This window comes from Lissotriton helveticus, chromosome 11 (assembly GCF_964261635.1).
Source record: "Lissotriton helveticus chromosome 11, aLisHel1.1, whole genome shotgun sequence".
NCBI lineage: Eukaryota > Metazoa > Chordata > Amphibia > Caudata > Salamandridae > Lissotriton > Lissotriton helveticus.
In genome coordinates this window covers 663,217,606-663,238,067 of record NC_136072.1, presented here as the reverse complement: position 1 = coordinate 663,238,067, position 20,462 = coordinate 663,217,606, and the positions used below count along the sequence as shown (strand labels likewise).

The 20,462-nt window shown below is 46.9% G+C and overlaps 1 protein-coding gene across 3 annotated transcripts in view; it reads left to right on the top strand.

The window, feature by feature from the left end:
* LOC144791743 (zinc metalloproteinase-disintegrin-like lachestatin-1) overlaps positions 1-20,462 on the top strand; it is a 4,387,327-nt gene that overhangs the window by 62,022 nt on the left and 4,304,843 nt on the right. For all 3 annotated transcript variants that reach the window (XM_078666511.1, XM_078666510.1, XM_078666512.1), the window contains one exon: positions 5,950-6,038. In XM_078666511.1, the coding sequence (XP_078522637.1) occupies positions 5,950-6,038 (89 nt within the window). The remainder of the gene's footprint in view (positions 1-5,949; positions 6,039-20,462) is intronic.

Sequence of the window (20,462 nt, the reverse complement as noted above, 5' to 3'; positions counted from 1 at the left end):
CTGTGTTCATAACTTTCAATTGAAGGAGCGCATCCTCCGGAAGGCTAGGGCCATCGATTCGCTGCAATTTCGGGGCCATCATCCTCAGCTTTTCCAGGACCTAGCAGCATCTACACTTCAAAAAAGGAGGGATTTTCGGCCGGTGACTTCCTTTCTGCGGGAACGCGACATCGCCTACTCTTGGGGGCACCCCTTCAGGATCATCTTCAGGTGGCAGAATCGACTGATGCAGATACGCTCCCTACAGGAAGCGAAGGAGCTCTTGGGTTTGGAGGAGGTTGCCCCGTCCCTGGGGTCGAATGCATCCACATCTCGGAGGCGACGTCGGACCTCCTCGTGGCATAGAGTGGGGTCCTCTCCGGCGCGGGGGCGCCCGGACCGCGATGCCAGCCAGCAGGAGAGGGGAAGTGCAGTGGCATCAGTAGCCTCAGCGACGGTGCCGGCGTCACAGGCCAGCTCCGGAGCGGCGTGACGGTGACTTGATGCTGCGGATCGGCGCTGGAGGGGCATGGACCCCCCCGGTCTGGGTGAATGGATGTACTTTTGGAGAAGACTCCCCAGACCGTGACCTTGGGAGGAACCGAGATGGTCTTCCTGCCCGGTCCCCGGAGTGGTCGGTGCTTCGTGAACTATGGACCACTGGGACTGATGAGTATTTTTTTCACTGTTTTTGTTTTGTTTCCACTTTCACTGATCCCTTCTCCTTCGGCCTACAGGGGACTTTGGCTGATGTCTCCTCGCCAGCCCTGGGAGGGCTTTTGTGGACTTTGGATGGTTTGTTTGGGGGTTTCCGGGGGGGGAGGGTCTTGGGGGGGCTGTTTGGGGTGTTGGGGTTGGGGGTGTGGGGGGGTGCTGGTGGTGACGCGGACGTGTTGTGGATTGTATCATGTGGTGGTGAGAGGGAAGATGGGAGGCGCTGTTGGTATGAGAGATGCGGGGTGATTTGGCATGGGGCTCAAGGTTGGGATTGCGGGGAGGAGGGTTGGCGGGAGTATGCTTTTCATACGTGTTGTGACCAGGGTACCTTCTGGCGGGGGAGGTGGGCATGTTCCAGAGTTATAGAGGATTCTTGTTTTTTGTCTCGCGATGCCTGTTAGCGTAGGGACCTGGAATGTTAAGGGAATGAACTCTCCGCAGAAAAGGCAAAAGGTGTGGAAGTATATAACGGACCACCAATTGGATATAGTGGGACTTCAGGAGACTCACCTTGCACGCAAAGATGAGCTGCGTCTTAAGCATAAGGCATATCCCCTAATATACAGATCCTCTGCGTCCACGAAGCACAAGGGGGTGGCCCTCCTCTTCCATGCTTCGCTGCATTTTCAGCCTGTGGCGGTACGCACGGACAGGGAGGGCCGCTGGTTGATGGTGAAGGGGCTGGTGCAGGGGAGGCTTTGTACTTTTGTTGTGATGTATGTTCCTAATACTGGCCAGAATAAGTTCTTGCAAGGCTTGCTGCATAAAGTGGGTGATTTTGTTGAAGGGCGGTTGTTCCTCATGGGGGACTGTAATTTGGTGTGGGACGGGGCGCTGGACTGTTCTGGCGCTCGCAGGGCGGATACTGGTGTGTTCTCTGAGCTGTCACGGCAAAAGGTTGCGGAAATGGGGTTGGTTGATGGGTGGCGGTTTATGCATCCAACGTCCAGGGATTACACGTTTTTTTCCCATGTACACCACTCATATTCACGATTGGATCATGTATTCCTCAGCCAGGCTCTTAGAGGAGATGTCCTTGACTCCACCATACTGCCCATCTCGGTCTCGGACCACAGCATGCTGGTGCTTACTCTGCGCTGGTCGTCGGCAGACACCGGGCAACGGAAATGGTATTTCCCAGCTTCGGTACTTCGGGACGAGGCTTCTAACAAGGCGCTGCGGGTGGCCATTAGGGAGTTCTTTGCCCTCAATCCGACGTCCGATACCTCTATATCCAACACGTGGGATGCCTTTAAGGCGTCCGTCAGGGGCACATGCTTGGGCCTTAATGCACAACTCAATAAGTTGCGACGCAAGGAAAGGGAGGCCCTGGAGGCTGAACTGGCTTCTCTCGAGCGGGCGCATAAACTCAACCCCTCGAGGGTGACCCTCCGGCCTCTCACGGCGGTACGAGGGAAACTGAGGGCACATTACAATAACAGGGCGGAGTTCACCCTACTGAGGTTGGGCCGTCAGTCCTACTCTTGTGGTAACAAGGTGGGGAGGCACTTGGCCCGACAGCTTCGTGACAGGCGGGAACGTGAGTACATTGGGGGGATCCGCGACTCTGTGGGACAGTTGCAGCATCGGGACGAAACAAAGGCGGCCATCTTCGGACGCTTTTACTCGGATCTATACGAGGGGGACAGGCTGGGGGCAGCTGCCCAGAGGGAGTACCTGGGGCGTCTGCACCTTCCGCAGGTGTCCAAGAAATGGAACGAGCTCTTAGGGGCCCCGATTACCAGGGAGGAGGTGCTGGATGCTATTGCGAACTTGAAGCTTCACAAGGCGCCTGGCCCGGACGGTTACACCGCTGTGTTCTATAAATCTTACGCTTCCGAGATCTGCGATTTCTTGGTCACCCTTTTTAATGACATGGCCGCCTCCGGTTCCTCTACTGGCTCCTTGGCGGAGGCGATGATTACGGTCTTGCCAAAGCCGGCGAAGGATCCAGCGCAATGCGCCTCCTTTCGCCCGATAGCGCTTCTTAATTTGGACGCCAAACTATACTCGGCGATCCTGGCGCGTAGGCTACAAGACCTTATGCCGGCGCTCATCCATCCGGACCAGTCTGGCTTCATCAAGGGGCGCCAGACGCATGATAACACTCGTCGGGTGGTGCATCTAATAGAAAAGGCAGAAAGATTTCGTATTCCGGCGGTCCTAGTGGGCCTGGATGCCGAGAAGGCCTTCGATAGGGTGGACTGGGGGTTTCTGTTCAATACCATGACTGCCTTTGGTTTTTCGGAGGCTTTCATCACTATGGTGAAGGCTAATTTCTGCTGCCCCCGGTCCCGGGTGGCGGTGAATGGTCATATGTCAGCGTTCTTTACTCACACTCGGGGCACTAGACAGGGTTGTCCTCTGTCCCCCCTGCTGTTCGCGCTGAGCATCGAGCCGCTGGCGGTGGCGGTGCGGGAGCACGTCGGGATCCGAGGTCTGCCATTCGCGGGGGAACAGCACAAGATTTCGCTCTTCGCGGACGATGTCTTGTTCTCTATTACTGATCCGGAAAACTCGCTGCAGTACATTAGGGAGGTCTTGTTGGAGTTTGAGGCCGTGGCCGGTTTTAAGGTCAACTATAGCAAGTCCTACATCCTGAATCTTACCCTTTCGCAGGTCGAGAGGGATCGGGTGCGGCCGCTGACTCCGCTGGCCTGGGCCACAGGTTCGATTGTCTACCTGGGGGTCCATCTGACTCCGACGGTGGGCGGGCTGTTCCAGGCCAATTTCCCATCTTTGTTGGCGAAATCCCGGGCGGAATTGGACAGGTGGAAACCAAAATTCCTGTCATGGCTGGGCAGAATCCATGCCGTGAAGATGGTTCTCCTCCCTAAATTCTTATATTTGTTCCAGGCATTGCCTATCCCCATAGATAGCGATTTCTTTCGGCGGCTCAAGACCCATGTATTGCGTTTCGTGTGGCAAGGGGGTCAGGCACGGGTCTCCTATGCGGTTCTCCGTCGGCCGAGAACTGAAGGTGGAGTTGGGCTCCCTGACCTGCAGTTATATTACAAAGCGGCGCAACTGCGAGTGTTGGTGGAGTGGTCGCAACAAACCTCCGAGAAACATTGGCTCCATATGGACCGATGCGTTGCCGGCAGGTCGATCTGGGACTTAGCCTGGAAACCGAAGAAGGACCGCCCTCTCAACGCATATATAAGCACTCCTACGAGCACAGTGTTGAAGGTGTGGGACTCACTAGCGGCGGACGACCGTTGGACCACGTTCCCTTCGCCATTTACGCCCTTGCATTACAACCCGGCTTTCCCTCCGGCGCTTCGTGAAGGGCCGTTTGCGGTGTGGAGGGAGGGGGGGTGTCGGGCGTTGACCCATTTGTTCCACGGCCTGGACACCCTCACTTTCGCTAACTGTATGAGAGATTATGGGGTCCCCCAGACTGAACGATTCCGGCATGTTCAGCTGCTTCACTGGGCTACGTCACCTGGGGTGGTGGAAGCGGCTACGAGACCGCCGACGCCGTTTGAAGCCTTTATATTACGGACATCCACCATGAAGGGGGCCATTTTCTTCATATACCAGTTGTTGCTTCAATCGACGGTAGCTCCTCGACCTCGCTATATGGGGCAATGGGAAGAAATGCTGGGGCGAGATATCTCGGATGTGGAATGGTCGGCGCTTTGGCGTGACCTGACGACCTTTAACCATTCCTTGCACTTGAGGGAAGCCCACCTCAAGACAGTCATGCAATGGTATATGTGCCCGACTAGGCTTCACCGCATTTTCCCGGCGACCTCGGATAAGTGCTGGAGGGGCTGCGGACTTCTGGGAGACTTCCGCCACATTTGGTGGGACTGTCCGGTGATCCGTCCGTACTGGGAGGAAATCCTCTCACATATAAAGGACGTGTTGACTTATCCCATTGATGAGTCTATGGCTTGTGTCCTGCTAGGGCTGCGTGACCCTGGCCTTGTTTATCAGACCAGGGCCGATAAAAAGATTTTGTGGCTATGCCTCGGCGCTGCGAAGCTCACGCTGGCTGCGGCCTGGAAAAAGAAGGATGCACCGGCAGTATCGCTGTGGCATGCGCGACTTTGGAGGTTGCTTAGTTTGGAAAGAGTGGCGGACATCTTCCTTGGCCAGTATAAGAATTTCCGATATCAGTGGGGTCCCCTGGTTGACTTTCTTTCTAAGGGGTTACCCTCGGCGGTATGTCCGGCTTCCTTGAGGTCGATGCACCTCTTTCAAGTGTAATATGGATGTGGACTGAGTGTTGAGTGAATGGCGTCACCACCAGGGGGGAGGGTGGGGGTGGGATGGGGCAGTTGGTTGTTCTGGTTTTTGGGCTGTGGAGGGTCCACGGACTGATTATCTGCACCGCTTGTGTGGAGCTTGGAGGATTGGGGCCCGGCATACTGCAGCACTGGTTATCCTGGATGGCCTGGCCTAATGATAGGCTTGTAGGCCGCTTTGTACTGTGGTCCTAGTTGCTATATTGTCTCGCTCCTGGTCTGGATATGCTTGTAATATAGTTTGGGACACTGCTGATGCGTGCACAATGATTTGCCCTGATATGGAGTAATGTGCGGTTCCTCCGCAGCCCTTTGTTTATTTGTTTATTCTCTTCTGCAAATCAAAATAAAACTTTTACAAAAAAAAGAGCTTTTATAGACTATAGGATGGGTATGCACATCTCGAAGGATCTATTACCATCCTGGAAAGGTGACCATCAGACAGAGCAATGCAGACTATGCGGTTATAAAACTGAATCTTTAGCAAAAAATTTTTGTGTCTGCCCGGCACTTATGGCACAGCGGCAACGACTATTGAAATGCATTTTTAATGAGCTAAATATCCGCTCCTGCAGACAAGCTGTAACATGCTGGTTGGGAGGGAGTTCTTTCATTATGGCGTGCCGGGGAACAAAATTCTTGGCAGAGGTGAAAAAACGTTTGAGTCAAGTAGAACAGGGGGTAGGCCAAGAAGCGGAACATCTTGGCCTCCTTGAATCTCAAGACTGAAAGAGTTTGCACGAACATGCAAAAACATTCTGATAATACAAGATAGGGGGAGTATCTCTGGAAGAAACTTTTAAACATCGTTCTACATTATTTTTTTCAATTCAGGAGGAGAAATAATTTTAGTAAAATATATTACATTTTGTACTATTACTTATCATGTGAAAATTGTAATAATTTTAATTAATTATGCAATAAACCTTTTTGACTTTGACTTGATATCTCAAAATAGAATCAGGCTATCTTTGTTTTTTTATATATTTTTCTGTTTCAGGTTTTATCCTGGCATCTTTGTCCGAAGTGAACGAATATGAAGTAGTTTATCCTCATAAACTTAACAGCTGGTACAGGAGGGACCCAAAGGTAAATGTTTTTCTGTGCTAAAGATGACATTGATGGAATGTTCCCTGTCACTTTTTTTAAGTAATAATAGTACATTTTAGTTGTTTTATATGCCAGGTTTTTTATGAGTTATTATTGTTCACCTACAATCAATTATCTTTACCATTCTTAAGAAGTGTTTTTGATTAAACCTCTGTATGTGGAATAATAGACCTCCTGGCAATTCTTCAGAAATATCTTTTTATAAAGAAAATTGTCAAAGACTCAACAAAACAAGCAATGACACAGCCTGTAAACCTTTCCTCGTAAGTATGTAAACACGACAGACAAACAACATACATGTGGGGAGATAAGCACACTATTTGTAAGGCATTGGAACTGGAGAATAAAGTACTGAGACAAATGTTGCATTAAAGCAGTCTTTTGACCTGTAGAGTTCACAAAGTGCTACAAAGCCAGCCCTCAGGCCACTGATGTGTATTGGCTGAACCAGTGGTGCTTCGTTGGATGTTCCTGTCAGTATAACAAGACCCTGCAACTGTATGTGAGTGGTTGATAAGGAACTGATCTACTTGTAAGTGTCAGACAAGAAGCTTCGGTATTCTGTGTATGTTAATCAGAAGTATTGCCAGTTTCCAGATGTCATGTACAGTCCTGCTTTTCTGTCATGAAAGAGCATCTTATTTGGGGCGTGGCTGAGCTGTGAAGATGGCAACGCATCTCCTCAGGGCTCTGCAGAAATGCCAGACAGTTGTCTATAATCTTGGCCAGCATTATCTGCCTGAATTCCTACCGCTTGAGTGCCGGCATCGGGCCTGACGATGGGGGCCCTAGACCTGCCTCTTGAGCCCCTGGGCTGGCCTTGTTGCACAAGAGGCTCCCTGGACCTTCATTGAAACAGCAGGTGAGGCACATCTGCAATGGGGGCCTCCTGCCCCTTCCTACCTGCCAGGGTGTGGCTCAGTGGTGACTGCCAGCGTTGGTCTATCTCCCACCCCTCAGTCTCCCTGGTTTGGCATCACAATTTGGACATGTGGGGACCAGTTCTTTGCAGGTGGTGCGCATGGCATACAGATCTGGTGTCCTCTGTCTCCTCACACCCACTCACATGGGCGCCATAATTGAGGCACATTGCCACCCTGCATTACTTTGCAACTGGTTAGTTTCAGTACACTGTGGCCATCGCAGGTGGGTTATATCAACCTATGTTCAGCATGGTGTTGTATGATGTCCTGTCTGCATTGCTGACCTACAAGGACCGCTACATCCACTTTCCAAAGAGATGTGAATTGGCAGATGTGAAGGGTGAATTTTATGACCTTGGTCATATCCCAAATGTTGTTGGTGCCATTGACGTACAAAAGGGGGTGGTGATGGACGGAGCATCTGAACCAATCAAACACTCACACCCAGTCAAAAGATCTGGGTTTGATCCATCACCGTTCTTTAGCCCACTCTGCCACCCCAGTTCAGACATGGCTAGATGCACATCAGTCTGATCCTGTGCCTCATGGGAACAGTCCAGCCCGAACTGCCAAGCCATGCCTTCCCTGGACCTGAAACAAGCTTCCGAGGACCGGTTTCTGGCATTACAGCCGTCTTCAGTCCGGCTTGCTTGAAATCAGTGGCAAAGTGAGCAAGGGACTCACGTCTGAGCATACCCTGCCACACTTATGGCGGCCAAAGCGGTACAAAAGGGGGTGGTGAAGGACGGAGCATCTGAACCAATCAAACACTCACACCCAGTCAAAAGATCTGGGTTTGATCCATCACCGTTCTTTAGCCCACTCTTCCACCCCAGTTCAGACATGGCTATATGCAAATTAGTCTGACCCTGTGCCTCATGGGAACAGTCCAGCCCGAACTGCCAAGCCATGCCTTCCCTGGACCGGAAACAAGCTTCCGAGGACCGGTTTCTGGCATTACAGCCGTCTTCAGCCCGGCTTGCTTGAATCCAGTGGCAAAGTGAGCAAGGGACTCACGTCTGAGCATACCCTGCCACACTTATGGCGGCCAAAGCGGTACTGGGTGTGAGTGTTTGATTGGTTCAGATGCTCCGTCCATCACCACCCCCTTGTACCGCGTTGGTGCCATTGACGGCACACACATTGGCCTTGTTCCACCCCAGGTACAGGAGCACATCTACCGTAACAGGAAGCATTACCATTCAATAAATGTGCAAGTGGTATGGCAAGCTGATCTGATCATATCCAACATGTGTGCCAAATTTCCTGGATCTGCACAACTCCTACATAATGCAGAACGGCATCATCCCACATTTGATGGCAAATCTTCATCCAGAGAGGGCCTGGCTTGTTGGTGAGTGGGTTGTGTCAATAATTGTGGTGTATGTGTGACAAGCTGGTATTCTAAAATACTTCAATTACATTGTTGGTCTGTATTTTTCATATCTAAGTGACTCAGCGTATCCCAACCAGCCTAGGTGGCTGACCCCACTGAGGAATCCAAGGACGCAAGGGAAAGTCCGCTTTAATGATGCCCATGGGAGGATACATCCTGTTGTAGAGTGAGCTTTGGAATTCTGAAGGCTAGGTTCAGGTGTCTGGAAAAGAGTGGTGGTGCACTACTCTACTCTCCACAGAAGGTGTGTCAGATCGCCTTTACCTGCTGCATGCTCCACATCCTGGCTTTGCGCAAAGAGATCACCCTGATTCAGGAAGATGATGAGCAGCAGGAGCCCCCCACAGCCAATCCACACTTGCCCAGTCACAACGATAGTGGTGAGGAGAAAAGTCTTGACCTGCGTCAACAGTTCATTAACAACGGCTTCCCTTGAGTGTAAATTAGCATTGATCAGATATGACTGTGCCAGTTTGCTTTGCTGTTAGGGCAGAAGCATTGATGATGTTTTGGGATGATGGCTGTTGTTGTCCCACTGCTGTGAGGTACTTTGTACATCACTGTGTTTGTATTTACAATTACCTGATGTCTTTGTCAATGGTGTTGATCAGTGTTATCTGAAATGAATAATTAACAACTAGGATAGGGGTATCGGGTAAGAGATTGACTGCACTACAACCACTTTCTTCTGGTCTAGTTTTATTTGTGGGTGCCAGAAACCTGAAGCCACATACCCCTAGGCTTCCCAAGCTAATGCCCAAAGGCACTATATGCAATGCAACACAATGGTTCAGCACACCATATACTGTACAATATTAGCAATATTGATCAAATTAATGATGTCAGTAGGCCATAGAATTTTCTTTCTTGTTTATTCCAAATCTTCACATACAAGTAGCCAACGCGTTTCGTCCGAAGGGACTTCTTCAGGGCTACAACAAACAAATATACAAAATATACATATTATACAGTGCTATATTACAATTAAAAACCAAGTTTTTATACAGTCTAAATACAAATGAAAATAATATATATCTCTACACAGTGCTTTTTATACAGTCCATAAATACAGAATGGCCTATTGACACAATTTCAAAATTAACCTTTTTTCAATGTTGAAACGAACACCTTATACTCTAGTGGACACGAGGTTTGAAGTGCAAAGACGCTTGGTGTCATGTTAAAACAATGGTACTATATAAGAAAGAAAAAAATATAATTTTTTTATTTTATTTCATATTTTGATTCGGCAGGGAAATATTGTTAGAAAAGATGGAGAAAAAGAAGGAATTTTCTAAGTTTATATGGCTGGGTCCATGATGAACATGACTAGAAGTCAAAAAGGGCACTTTATCTTACCGATAATTGTTAAAATTGCGTCACGGGTTACGCGTTCCAGGGCTTATCATTTGGACAGATCTTCACAGTATGTGATAGTAAATGGGTCTCCTATTATAAAAAATGTGAGTGAGCGTAAATTTATATTTTATGCAATTATTAACGGTCTTATCAAAGGTTTATTTATCAAGCACATTACATACCTTAATTTAAAATAGACTAGTCAGTTTTCTTCAAATATTTGTGAAGTCGATGCGTGGTTGAGAAGATGCCTTTATTCACATCCTTTGTCAGAGGTATATGTATTCCCTTTGATAAAAATAGGGTAAAGACTAGTTTAATACCCCAGAAAAACAAGTTATCATAATACTAAACATATGGCTATCGATCTGGTTGTGATCTTAGGTAGAACATGAGTATGTAGGTCCATACTATTCTGATTGTATGATTTATTTAAAATTCAGAATCAAAGCGGGTAACACACTATTGTAGTACTACTCCTAAATAGAAACCACAATAGACAATGTCTGTTTTAAAATTGTTGAAATGCAAAAATGTGCACGTCCTTTTCTTGGGGACGTGCACGAGCAGGGAAGGATGTATGTACAGATCGGTTCAGTACTGCTACTTAATCATCATTCCGTGTGTGAAAAGTGTGCTAATTTAGAGAGTAAGGGAGCTTCCACCCGTTTAACAAAGGGGGTTTATTGGATTGAGGACTCCCGAGGTCAGAATGGCCTCCTTCCCACCCGTTTTAAAAAGGTTTAGTAGAACGAGAACACTAGGGGCCAACATAACCCCTTTCCCAATGAAGGTATCGTAGTCCTCCCTACGTGCCACCCGTTTTAAAAAAGTTTAATAAAAGAGAACAATAGGGGCTAAAATGACCACTTTCCCAATAAAGGTATCGTAGCCCTCCCTATGTGTCACTTACTTAATGGCCGTTACGTCCAGAATCTCCCCGGTCGCAGATTCGAGTTAAAGGTTCGAGCTTTAGTCCCGGATCGGCAAGTTTAAGTAGCCCGCAAATGAGTGTCAGCTGCTCACAATTAATAAAGTCGTGCGCCGATCCATGCAAATACAGCCGCCATTTTGGAATGTGCAAGGAATGTATAAAAAGCATACCTGTAAGGGAGATTACGAATGATCTTTGGAAAGATCCTAAAATTTTTTTTTTATAATATTAATGTAATTTATATCGAATTGTTCAGGAGAAACCTTTTTAAAGATTTTTTAATGGTTTGTGATTATGAATTTTTTAACTATTTTAAACAACAAATTCTGTGCCGTAAATGCTAGGCATGGAATAATCAAAATTCCGTATTCTTTACAACAATATATGTCGATCCTATTAAAGCATAAAATTCTATTTTTGATTAGTGGTCTGTTAATATTATAATCAAAGGCGCCGAATTTTGTGTTACCGACTTAGGCGCCATTTTCGAGCAGGTAATAAAATATAAGTTGCTACACACGATATCCGATTTACAGGATTATTATGTGACTCATGGAATCCTATGTATAATTTGATGCAATAATATCTAAATTTAAAGAATTATAATAAAACAATTTTGAAAATGAAATTTATAAACCAATTTACAAAATACGCAAAATATATATTTATAATTGTGAGCCAATAGTCAACCGGATACCATAATCGTCTAAAAATATAACGCAAATTAAAACCATGATGCCAATGATTCAGTGTATGCGGATTACACTATCAATAAGAAGGCAAAAAATTGCCATGTCGAATTTGTTTAGGCACCATTTTGGATCGGGAGACGAGTCATATTGTTTGCTAGATCTGATATCAAAATCTGTTGCCTATTAGGAACATTGTTGTTTAATTTTACTATGTAGTGCTCGATGATTCTATTATTGAGTCCAGTAACAAAAGGCAGTATGTCACTCTTTGCCATTCTGCATGTTGACTAGATCTGATATCAAAGTATATTACCTATTGGGACCAATATTGTTTATTTTGCTATGTGATTCTGGATGATTCTATAATTTAGGTCCAGTGACATCAGGCAGTCTGCTACCCTTAGCCATACTGCATCTCAGGGGGATTGTTTATAAGCCATGTTTGTCCGCAGTAACAGGTTCATCTATTTCATCATTCAAAAAACCATATTCAGTTTGAACAGCATAGAAAAAAAGGGGAGTGGCATTCATCAATTAATATTTCTCTAAAAGATAAATATTGTTACAAAAAGTGGTATAATTCATTATTGATGTTAAGTCCCTTAGAAATGCTGCGAAGCCGACAAATCCATGTCGCGTCCCTTTGTCTGAGCATTTTGGTTCTGTCTCCACCCCTTACAGGTGATTTTACGTGATCTATACCAAAGAAACGGATGTCTGTTTGATATGGATGGGTCTCATAATCGTGCACAGACACCGGATATTTATCATCTTTGTTCCTTATGGCTCTCACGTGCTCTTGAATGCGAATTTTTAAATTTCTGATACTGCTACCCACGTATATTTTGTTGCAGGCACATACAATGATATATACAGTGTGGGTAGTGTTGCAGTTGATCAAAGAATTTATTGAAAATTCATTTTCAGTGTTATGTTTGAATTTGGACTTCCTATGTAGGCCAAACTCGCACATATTGCAATTTCCACACGTGAAGAAACCATTTGGTTTCTCAGGAAACCATGCGATTGTGCTTTTTTTTCTTTGCAGTTTGGATATAACTTGGGCAAAGCATACTTTTAATTGTTTGACCCCTTCGGTACACTACCCTGGGTTTTTCAGTGATTGTCCCGAGGGGCAACTTTGCTGCTTGCAAAAAATGCCAATTGCGTCTGAGGATGTTATACACATGGTGACTTTGCACATTGTATTGGGTTATAAAAGGGACATTGTCAATTTTGGACGAGATTTTACTCTTTGGTCTGGAAACCAAAGTACTCTGCCTATCCACTTTTTGTATTTATTGTTCAGCTCTTTTGATATTCTCCCTAGAATAACCTCTTTTCACAAAATTGGTCTTTATTTGGGTTATATTTTCTTTGAATGATTCGTCAAGGCTGAAATTGCGCCTTGCTCGTATCATTTCCCCGTAGGGGATGGCGTTGATGGTGCTGGAGGGATGTGCACTTTCGGCATGCAATATGCTATTGCAAGATGTGGGTTTTTTAAACATAGTGCTGTGTATTCTCTTGTCTTTATGGAACAATTTAAGATCCAGGAACTCTATGCTTTCTCTGGAGTATGACATCGTTAGCTTTACATTAACGCTGTTGTTATTCAAATAGTGTTGAAACGCAGTCAAGTCCTCAACACTTCCATTCCAGATCAAAAGAATATCATCTATGTACCTGGCATAGAAAATTATATTGTCCATCCATTGCTTGGCTCCAGGTCCCCAGGCATGCTCCGTCTCATACAAGCCCATAAAAAGGCCTGCATAAGACGGAGCAAACCTGGATCCCATGGCTGTTCCACGTTTTTGCAAGAACCAAGAGCCATTGTGTAGAAACACATTCATGGTCAGGACCATGTTTGCCATATCCAATAACATTACAGAGTGGTCTAGATGGGATGCACTTCTTTTATATAGGAAGTGTTTCAAAGCTCTCATACCATAGTCAGTGTGGATACAGGTATAAAGACTTTCTACGTCTATAGTGACGAACATAAGGTCATCACTATTCCACTCAAAATCGTCCAGTTTGCTCAGCACATCCCTGCTATCTTTTAAATAAGCTGGTAAATTGCGTACAATCGGTTGTAAAAAATTGTCTATACACTCCGACATGTGTTCTGTGGGACATCCATTTCCCGAGATTATCGGTCTTCCCGGAGGGAAATTCCCTCCTTTGTGTAGCTTAGGTAGTATATAGATACATGGGTGTCTGCTGTCTTTGGCTTGTAAATACTTGTATTCTCTATCCGAGATTAACCCCGTTTCATGCCATTCTCTTAGGCTTGCATTGATGGCATTCTCAATTTTTGGAATGGGACATTCTTTTAGCTGTTCATAACAAGATTGGTCATTCAGCTGTCTATCTATTTCACCTAGATAGTCCTTAAGGTCCATTAAAACAATGTTGCCTCCTTTGTCAGCTTCACGTATGACTAACTCCTTATCCTCTTGCAGATTTTTTAGGAGGGCAACATCATTTTTAGAAAGATTGTAATGATGGGTACAGTGAGAACTACTTCCATGGTTATCCTCAAGGTGATATAATTCAGATGTAAAAAGCACTGTATAGAGATATATATTATTTTCATTTGTATTTAGACTGTATAAAAACTTGGTTTTTAATTGTAATATAGCACTGTATAATATGTATATTTGTTTGTTGTAGCCCTGAAGAAGTCCCTTCGGACGAAACGCGTTGGCTACTTGTATGTGAAGATTTGGAATAAACAAGAAAGAAAATTCTATGGCCTACTGACATCAATAATTTGATTAATATTGCTAATATTGTACAGTATATGGTGTGCTGAACCATAGTGTTGCATTATCTGAAATGAATATTGCACAGTGTTGACTAGTTGTGTATTGCTGCTGGTATAGCAAAACACACAAGATGATGGACGGAATGTTGACTGGGGGTGAATGTTTTGCCATTGTGCAACATTCCGTCTATCATCTTGTGTGTTTTCTTGCTGGTATGCCATCATATGACAACTCAGTGTTATCTTCTAGTGTTGTTCTAGGTCCCACTGCACTATCAATGGATTGTCACAATCAAATCCTATGATACATTGAAATCTGAGTTTACATTGTACTTACTCTGATAAATATAGCACTCACACGAAGGCATATGGGTGTTAATTGTGTTTATATTCTATTTTCTATTTTATTTTCCAATTTTTTTAAATTGTAATGTTCATATCATATGTTCATTTTTAATTCATCAAATGAAGTTAATCCATTGAAACAAAGCAGTATTCAAGAACTTGTTTGAATACTGCTTTGTTTCAATGGATTAACTTCATTTGATGAATTAAAAATGAACATATGATATGAACATTACAATTTAAAAAATTTGGAAAATAAAGCTGAAGGAAAGCTTTGCAAACTATCCAAGAACATTTGATTTTCAATGATTTAAGCGCTTGCGCGCAGTCTTGCAGTGCCTTGAGGGTCGCCCTTGAGGTTCAAGGACGCCATATGCTGACAACCAAACATTTCACATGTACAGATAGGGTGTTTCATAGGACATGTAATCATCTTCCAACTTGGTGCTCATCTAATTTAGTTTAGGCAGGGCTATTGTAGACTTTGTTATTATTATGTTTCAACTATGCATACTGTTGGACTTGGCCCTTCTGGCAGGTTCACCCCTAAACTTTTTGCTCGTACTTGTGAATTGGTGGTAGTGATTTTTGGGTCTCTGCGCATTTTTCCCTGTGTCCCAGAGTAAAAGTGCGTGCGTGTAGTATGGCTGACCTGCCCTCCCATAGGAATGCATCGGGAATGTGTGTGTCCATGTTAGTTCCTGATGTGTGGGGAGTGCAGGCTCGAGTTTGGTATGTGTGAACTCGTTAGAGTGAATGCTGCGCAATGGTATGTGCGGCTTGTATGTGCGGCTTGTATGTGTCTAGTGGGGAAGTGCCACTTCTAGAAATTGATGTGTGTGTGCAGTGAGGGTGCTGGAGCGTGATTGGCTGGAGCTGGCTGGCAAGCCTGGCTCCAGGAAGTCTGGATGGGTCTGCCCAGGAGTGAGTGGAGAGATCAGCATGAGTGATGTGTGAGAGAGCTGCACCTGGTTCCTGATGGGGCTGGGCTTTTCCCACACAATGCTGGCTCCGCCCCCTGTGGTGCGTCTAACGACCCTAGCCTCCCCAGTGAATGAAAGGGGTGGTTGGGCCATCAAGGGTGCTCCAAAACCAGCTGCAACTGGTTTCTCCCCCAATCTACACCTACAGACAAAGGTTTTCTTAGTATAAGAAGGGGCTGTGTCCCCTCACCTTTTATTCTCTTCCAGGATCCTGCCAGAGGGGGCTGCTGCTGTTGCTGGGGCTAGGAGGACCACCACTTGGAGTGTCTCCCTGCCTGGAGACCCAGTGAGCTGGCTCTGGGCCCAGCCTTGCCCCCCTGCCTGCCTCCAGACCTGGCTCGAGCTTTGTCCTTGCCCCCAGCGCTTGGGAGCGCTGTACTTTGACCCCCTACCGCCTGGGAGCGCTTTATTGCCATTATAGCGCTTGAGAGCCCTTTACTTTTGCCCCTAGCGCTTAAAAGCGCTTTTATTCTTGCTGGTAGCGCCTGGAAGCGCGCTATTTCACTTGTAGCGCTGGGGGAGCGCTTGGGTTACTGAGCCGGTGCCCACCCGGCGTTTGACCCGACCCGAGATTGCCGAGCGGCTGCCCACGCCGCATTTGTGCCTCGATTATGTTTTTTATTTAATCACGAGGGAGCCTACCCCTCGGATATTGATACCCCGCCTGCATACCTAAAACGGGCCGCCGCGCTGCCCGCGACGACCCGGAAGTGTTGGGGCCGGCCGGCCAATCGCAGTGCGGCCCCGATACCAACAAGCCGGAAGTCCCGCCCTGCAGCTGCAGAGCGAGAGAGAGCCGGCGCCTGGTCATTCCCCCTCCCTCCCCGGGGCTCCCAAGAGCGAGGGAGAGCCCCGGAGAGAGAGAAGAAGTGGGGAACGGGAGCCCCCGAGGAGCGGGAGCTCCCGTGGAGAGCCGCTGAAGAGCCCCGTGGTGACCGACACCAGAGCGACCGCCGGAGGAGTCCTCCCATCGCCGCCGCAGGACCGGCAGAGAGTGCCTGCATTGCCGGTGAGTGGGGCCGGGAGAGCGAGTGCAGGGAGGAGGGCGTTGGGGCACATTGCCGGTGCCCGCCCCTCCCCTGGAGTACACAGGCCTGAGAGAGGCCCAGTGGTGTTCGAGCCCAGAAAGGCTCGAGGGGCATTCGCCTTTGTTCTGAGTCCCCCGTGTGGGACTCCAACGACCCCGCAGTAGTGATTAGAGCCCAGAGAGGCTCCTGGGGCAATTCTTTGTTTAAGAGCCCAGAGGGGCTCACGGCGCCACCGTGATTTTGCGAGCCCAGAGAAGGCTCAGGGGCATTCCTGTGTTCGAGCCCACGAGGCTCCACGCCCACCTCGGTGACGAGCCCTGAGAGGCTCAGGAGGGCCAGTTCTTGTTCAGAGCCCAGAGAGGCTCACAGCCCAGATTCGTTCTGCGAGCCCAGAGAGGCTCAGGGTGCCATTTCCTGTTCTTGAGCCCACGAGGCTCCAACGTTGCCCTATCATTGTCTGCACCAGTTGCCCAGCACTTTGTGGGCAACTGCCACGTTTAGGCTTGTGTTCTTGGCTGCCTGCGCAGCCTGACTGACATTGTGGACTCAGGACATTTCAGCCCTTGCGAGGCCAGTTGGCCTAGGGACTGCCACAGGTTGTGGCTAGTGGGATTCTGGCGCATTTGTGATTTATGTGCCAATGTGTTTTTCCTTCCTTACACCTCTGAATGTGTTGATGCATCATGTGTTTTGCTCTTTCCCTTTGCTATGTGTTGATGCTTAGGTGATTGCTTTTTCCTTCCATAGGTCCTGATACTAAGGTCCTAGTTCCCTGCGTGATTTTCCTAGAGTGGTTAGGGTTAAGTAGGAGGTATTTACCCTTTACCAGGAAGTCCTGGTTGTGTGCTACATGTGCTAATTTGATGCTAAAGTCCTTATATGATTTATGTGCTGAGTATTATTCCTACAGAGTTATTATTTTTACAAGTGCTAAGTTCTAAAAGTGCATACCCCTGACAGTGGTCCAGGTGGCCCTGTCCTATACATAATCCCTTGTAAATTCTGCCCGTGCCTGTTGGCACACTGTAACAGTATGTGTTTTATCTAATGTGTTTTTATTATAATACAAAGGCTATTTGTATATAACCTCGTGTGGAGTTTCCTTCGTGGTGTGCCTTGGGAGTTGTTGCTGGGGTGCGTGCGCAAATACTTAACTCACATCGCCTCCAAGTTTAGCCTTGCTGCTCGCACCACTTTACCTAGAGGGTGAGCAGGGGTTATCTTGGCGTGTAACTCCCTTGCCCTGACTTAGGAGTGGTGGTCTCTGACTGACTTTGGCGCAAGCCCTGGCCAGCCGGGGATCCCGTTTCTAACGCATACACTTTCTAATTTCTGCATGTCATTTTGCATTAACATCATGTGTGTTGTGTTCTTTGTATGAGTGTCCATGCATATATTTTGTGCATATGAGCCTTCATGTTTTCCAAAACTGGGATTTACAAATATTATTTTGTGCATCTCATGCTAGTGCTCTGCTTTTCTTAACATGGGACTTTTCGATTCAAAGTCTGATTTATGTGCCATATACTTCAGCTTAGCTGTGTGTGCACTGGATGTGAAATAAGGAGCATTGTAGATTTGGCTAACAGGTGAGGGATGTGTTGGTCATATTGCTCCATGCTGTTTGGGAGTGAGTCCAGGGGGCATGAGCATGCTACCTACCTGTGAGGAGGTACTGTACAGGGAGATGGCTACCACATGACTCTGGGTTAGGGGGAGTGTTCCATGCAGCTTGAGAAGGAAGTCAGAGTGCCTTGTGGGAGTTGTGCTTTTGATATCATATCCCAACAACCCCCTCTCTACTAAGATAGCTACATACCAGTAAGGTGAAGCTGAGGAGTGCGATGGTTGCACATGACTACGATGGGAGGAGTGTTTTATGCAGTTTGGGAGGGAGGCCAGAGGGCCTTGTGGGAGTTGTAATGTTGATCTCATAGCCCAACAACCCCTATCTACTAAAAGGGCCACATACCTGTAAGGTGAGGCAGAGGAGGGAGATGGCTGCCACATGACCCTGGGATGGGGGGAGTGTTCCATGCTGTTTAGGAGGGAGGCCAGAGAGCATGAGCTGGCTACCTACATGTGAGGAGGTACTTTGGAGGAATATGGCTGCCACATGACTCTGGGATAGAGGGAGTGTTTCATGCTGTTTGGGAGGGAGGCCAGAGGGCATGAGTTGGCTATCTACCTATGAGGAGGATGTGTGGAGGGAGATGGCTGCCACAAGGTTCTGGGGTGGGGGGAGTTTTCCATGCAGTTTGGGTGGGATGCCAGAGGTCCTTGTGGGAGTTGTGGTGTTGATCTCATATTCCAACAATGTCCTCTCTACTAAGATTGCTACTTACCTGTAAGGTGAAGTAGAGGAAGGAAATGCTATCCATGTGAAACACGTTTTTGAAAGAGCGTGTTGTAAAGTAGTTAATTTTTGTCTGAGAAATGAAGCTCAATGGTTGTTCCTGACATGAAAATTCTGGAAGGAAATTAAAACCTGGCTTTTTACTCAGCGTTAAATCTGGTATGCATGATGTCTGTTCACTTTTCTTTAGCGCCAAGACGCCTCGGCAGTAGTGCGCTCAACAAATATCTTCATTCATTCATTCATAAATGTGTTGTTACTTACCAATCTCCACTCCCCCAGCTACTCCTGTGAGACTCTCTGGATGCAGGGTAGCAAGCACCTTCTCCTCCCATTCAGTGAATGTTAGTGGTGAAATGGGAGAGCCACCACCAGTTCTATGAGCAGCCTCATGGTTCCTGTTGGCACAGTACTTCACTCTGGTCTTGAGGTCATGCCACCTCTTCTTGCTGTCACGCAGTGTGCACAGGGTGCTCCCTACTGTATTGACTTTGTTGACAAACCTTACCCACATTTGATTTTTTCTAACAAGTGGGGTCTGTTGGACCATGGTTCCAAACAAATGTGGGTCTACTCTAATTATCACGTATACCATCACTGACAACTCAATGTCAGTGAATTTGGGCATTTCTTTCTGTGACATGATGTATGCTGACCAAATATCAGCCAAGTGCAGGGAGTGAGGTGGTGGTGGAGGTATGTAAGGTGTGTCAGTTGTGTGTGTGGATAGGTGGGTGTGTTGGTGTGCTGTGTGATAAGTTGCCTCCTAACAGCTGTGGTGTCTGGCGCTTCAATGGTGTTGTTTTGCAAATGATGATGGTCAAAGAAGGGGTTGGTTTTATACTCTGCAATGCGGATGTGTCCACACGAGGAATGACCATCAGGTGTATTTTTCAACTATGGCAAGGGCTTTAAGTCCTTTGAAACAACTGGGGGGTTTATCATTGGGATGTGTCCGCTGTAACTGAGGGCAGGGGAGAGAACTGGTCCACTTGAAGTTCTGGTTATGACGTTTCATTCGACTGTCATTCATGTAGCGTTAGTAACACAATGATCGTTACGGCAGCTCCACCATCTCATCCTGATTTGCTGTGTGGTCTTACCGCAGGTGAATCACCCTTTTCAGTGCACGACACAGCATTTCCATCCGCTGCAGTCGGATTTTCTGATTTTCCAACCATGGCGGACAGTGTTTTGTGAAATCCTACTGCCGCGGTCAGATTCTCCTCGCATTGCATCGTAAGTTGACCACCGGAGTTGCAGCGGAACATACTGGTGTTTTTGTTCCGGAAGCTTGGTGATCGGAAGGCTTTTCTGTCCACCATCGTAATGACCCCCTAAGTCTTCTTTTGTCTCAAATATTTCATTATGATCATTCACATCCTGTTATGTGTCTGAGGTAGACCCATACTAAACAAACGCCATCTTTCATCATGGACACATTTTCTTAGGTTGCTTTTCCTTTCACGCAATAAACTTTCGCACACTTTTCTTTATAAATAAACAATCATTTTCAGGTTTAGGCAGAGGAGCGCTATGCTGATTTTGACGAGGACTTGACACGCTGACCCTTAGTCCTAACAGCTTGCTGACTTTTCCTTGCCAAGGTGTCCA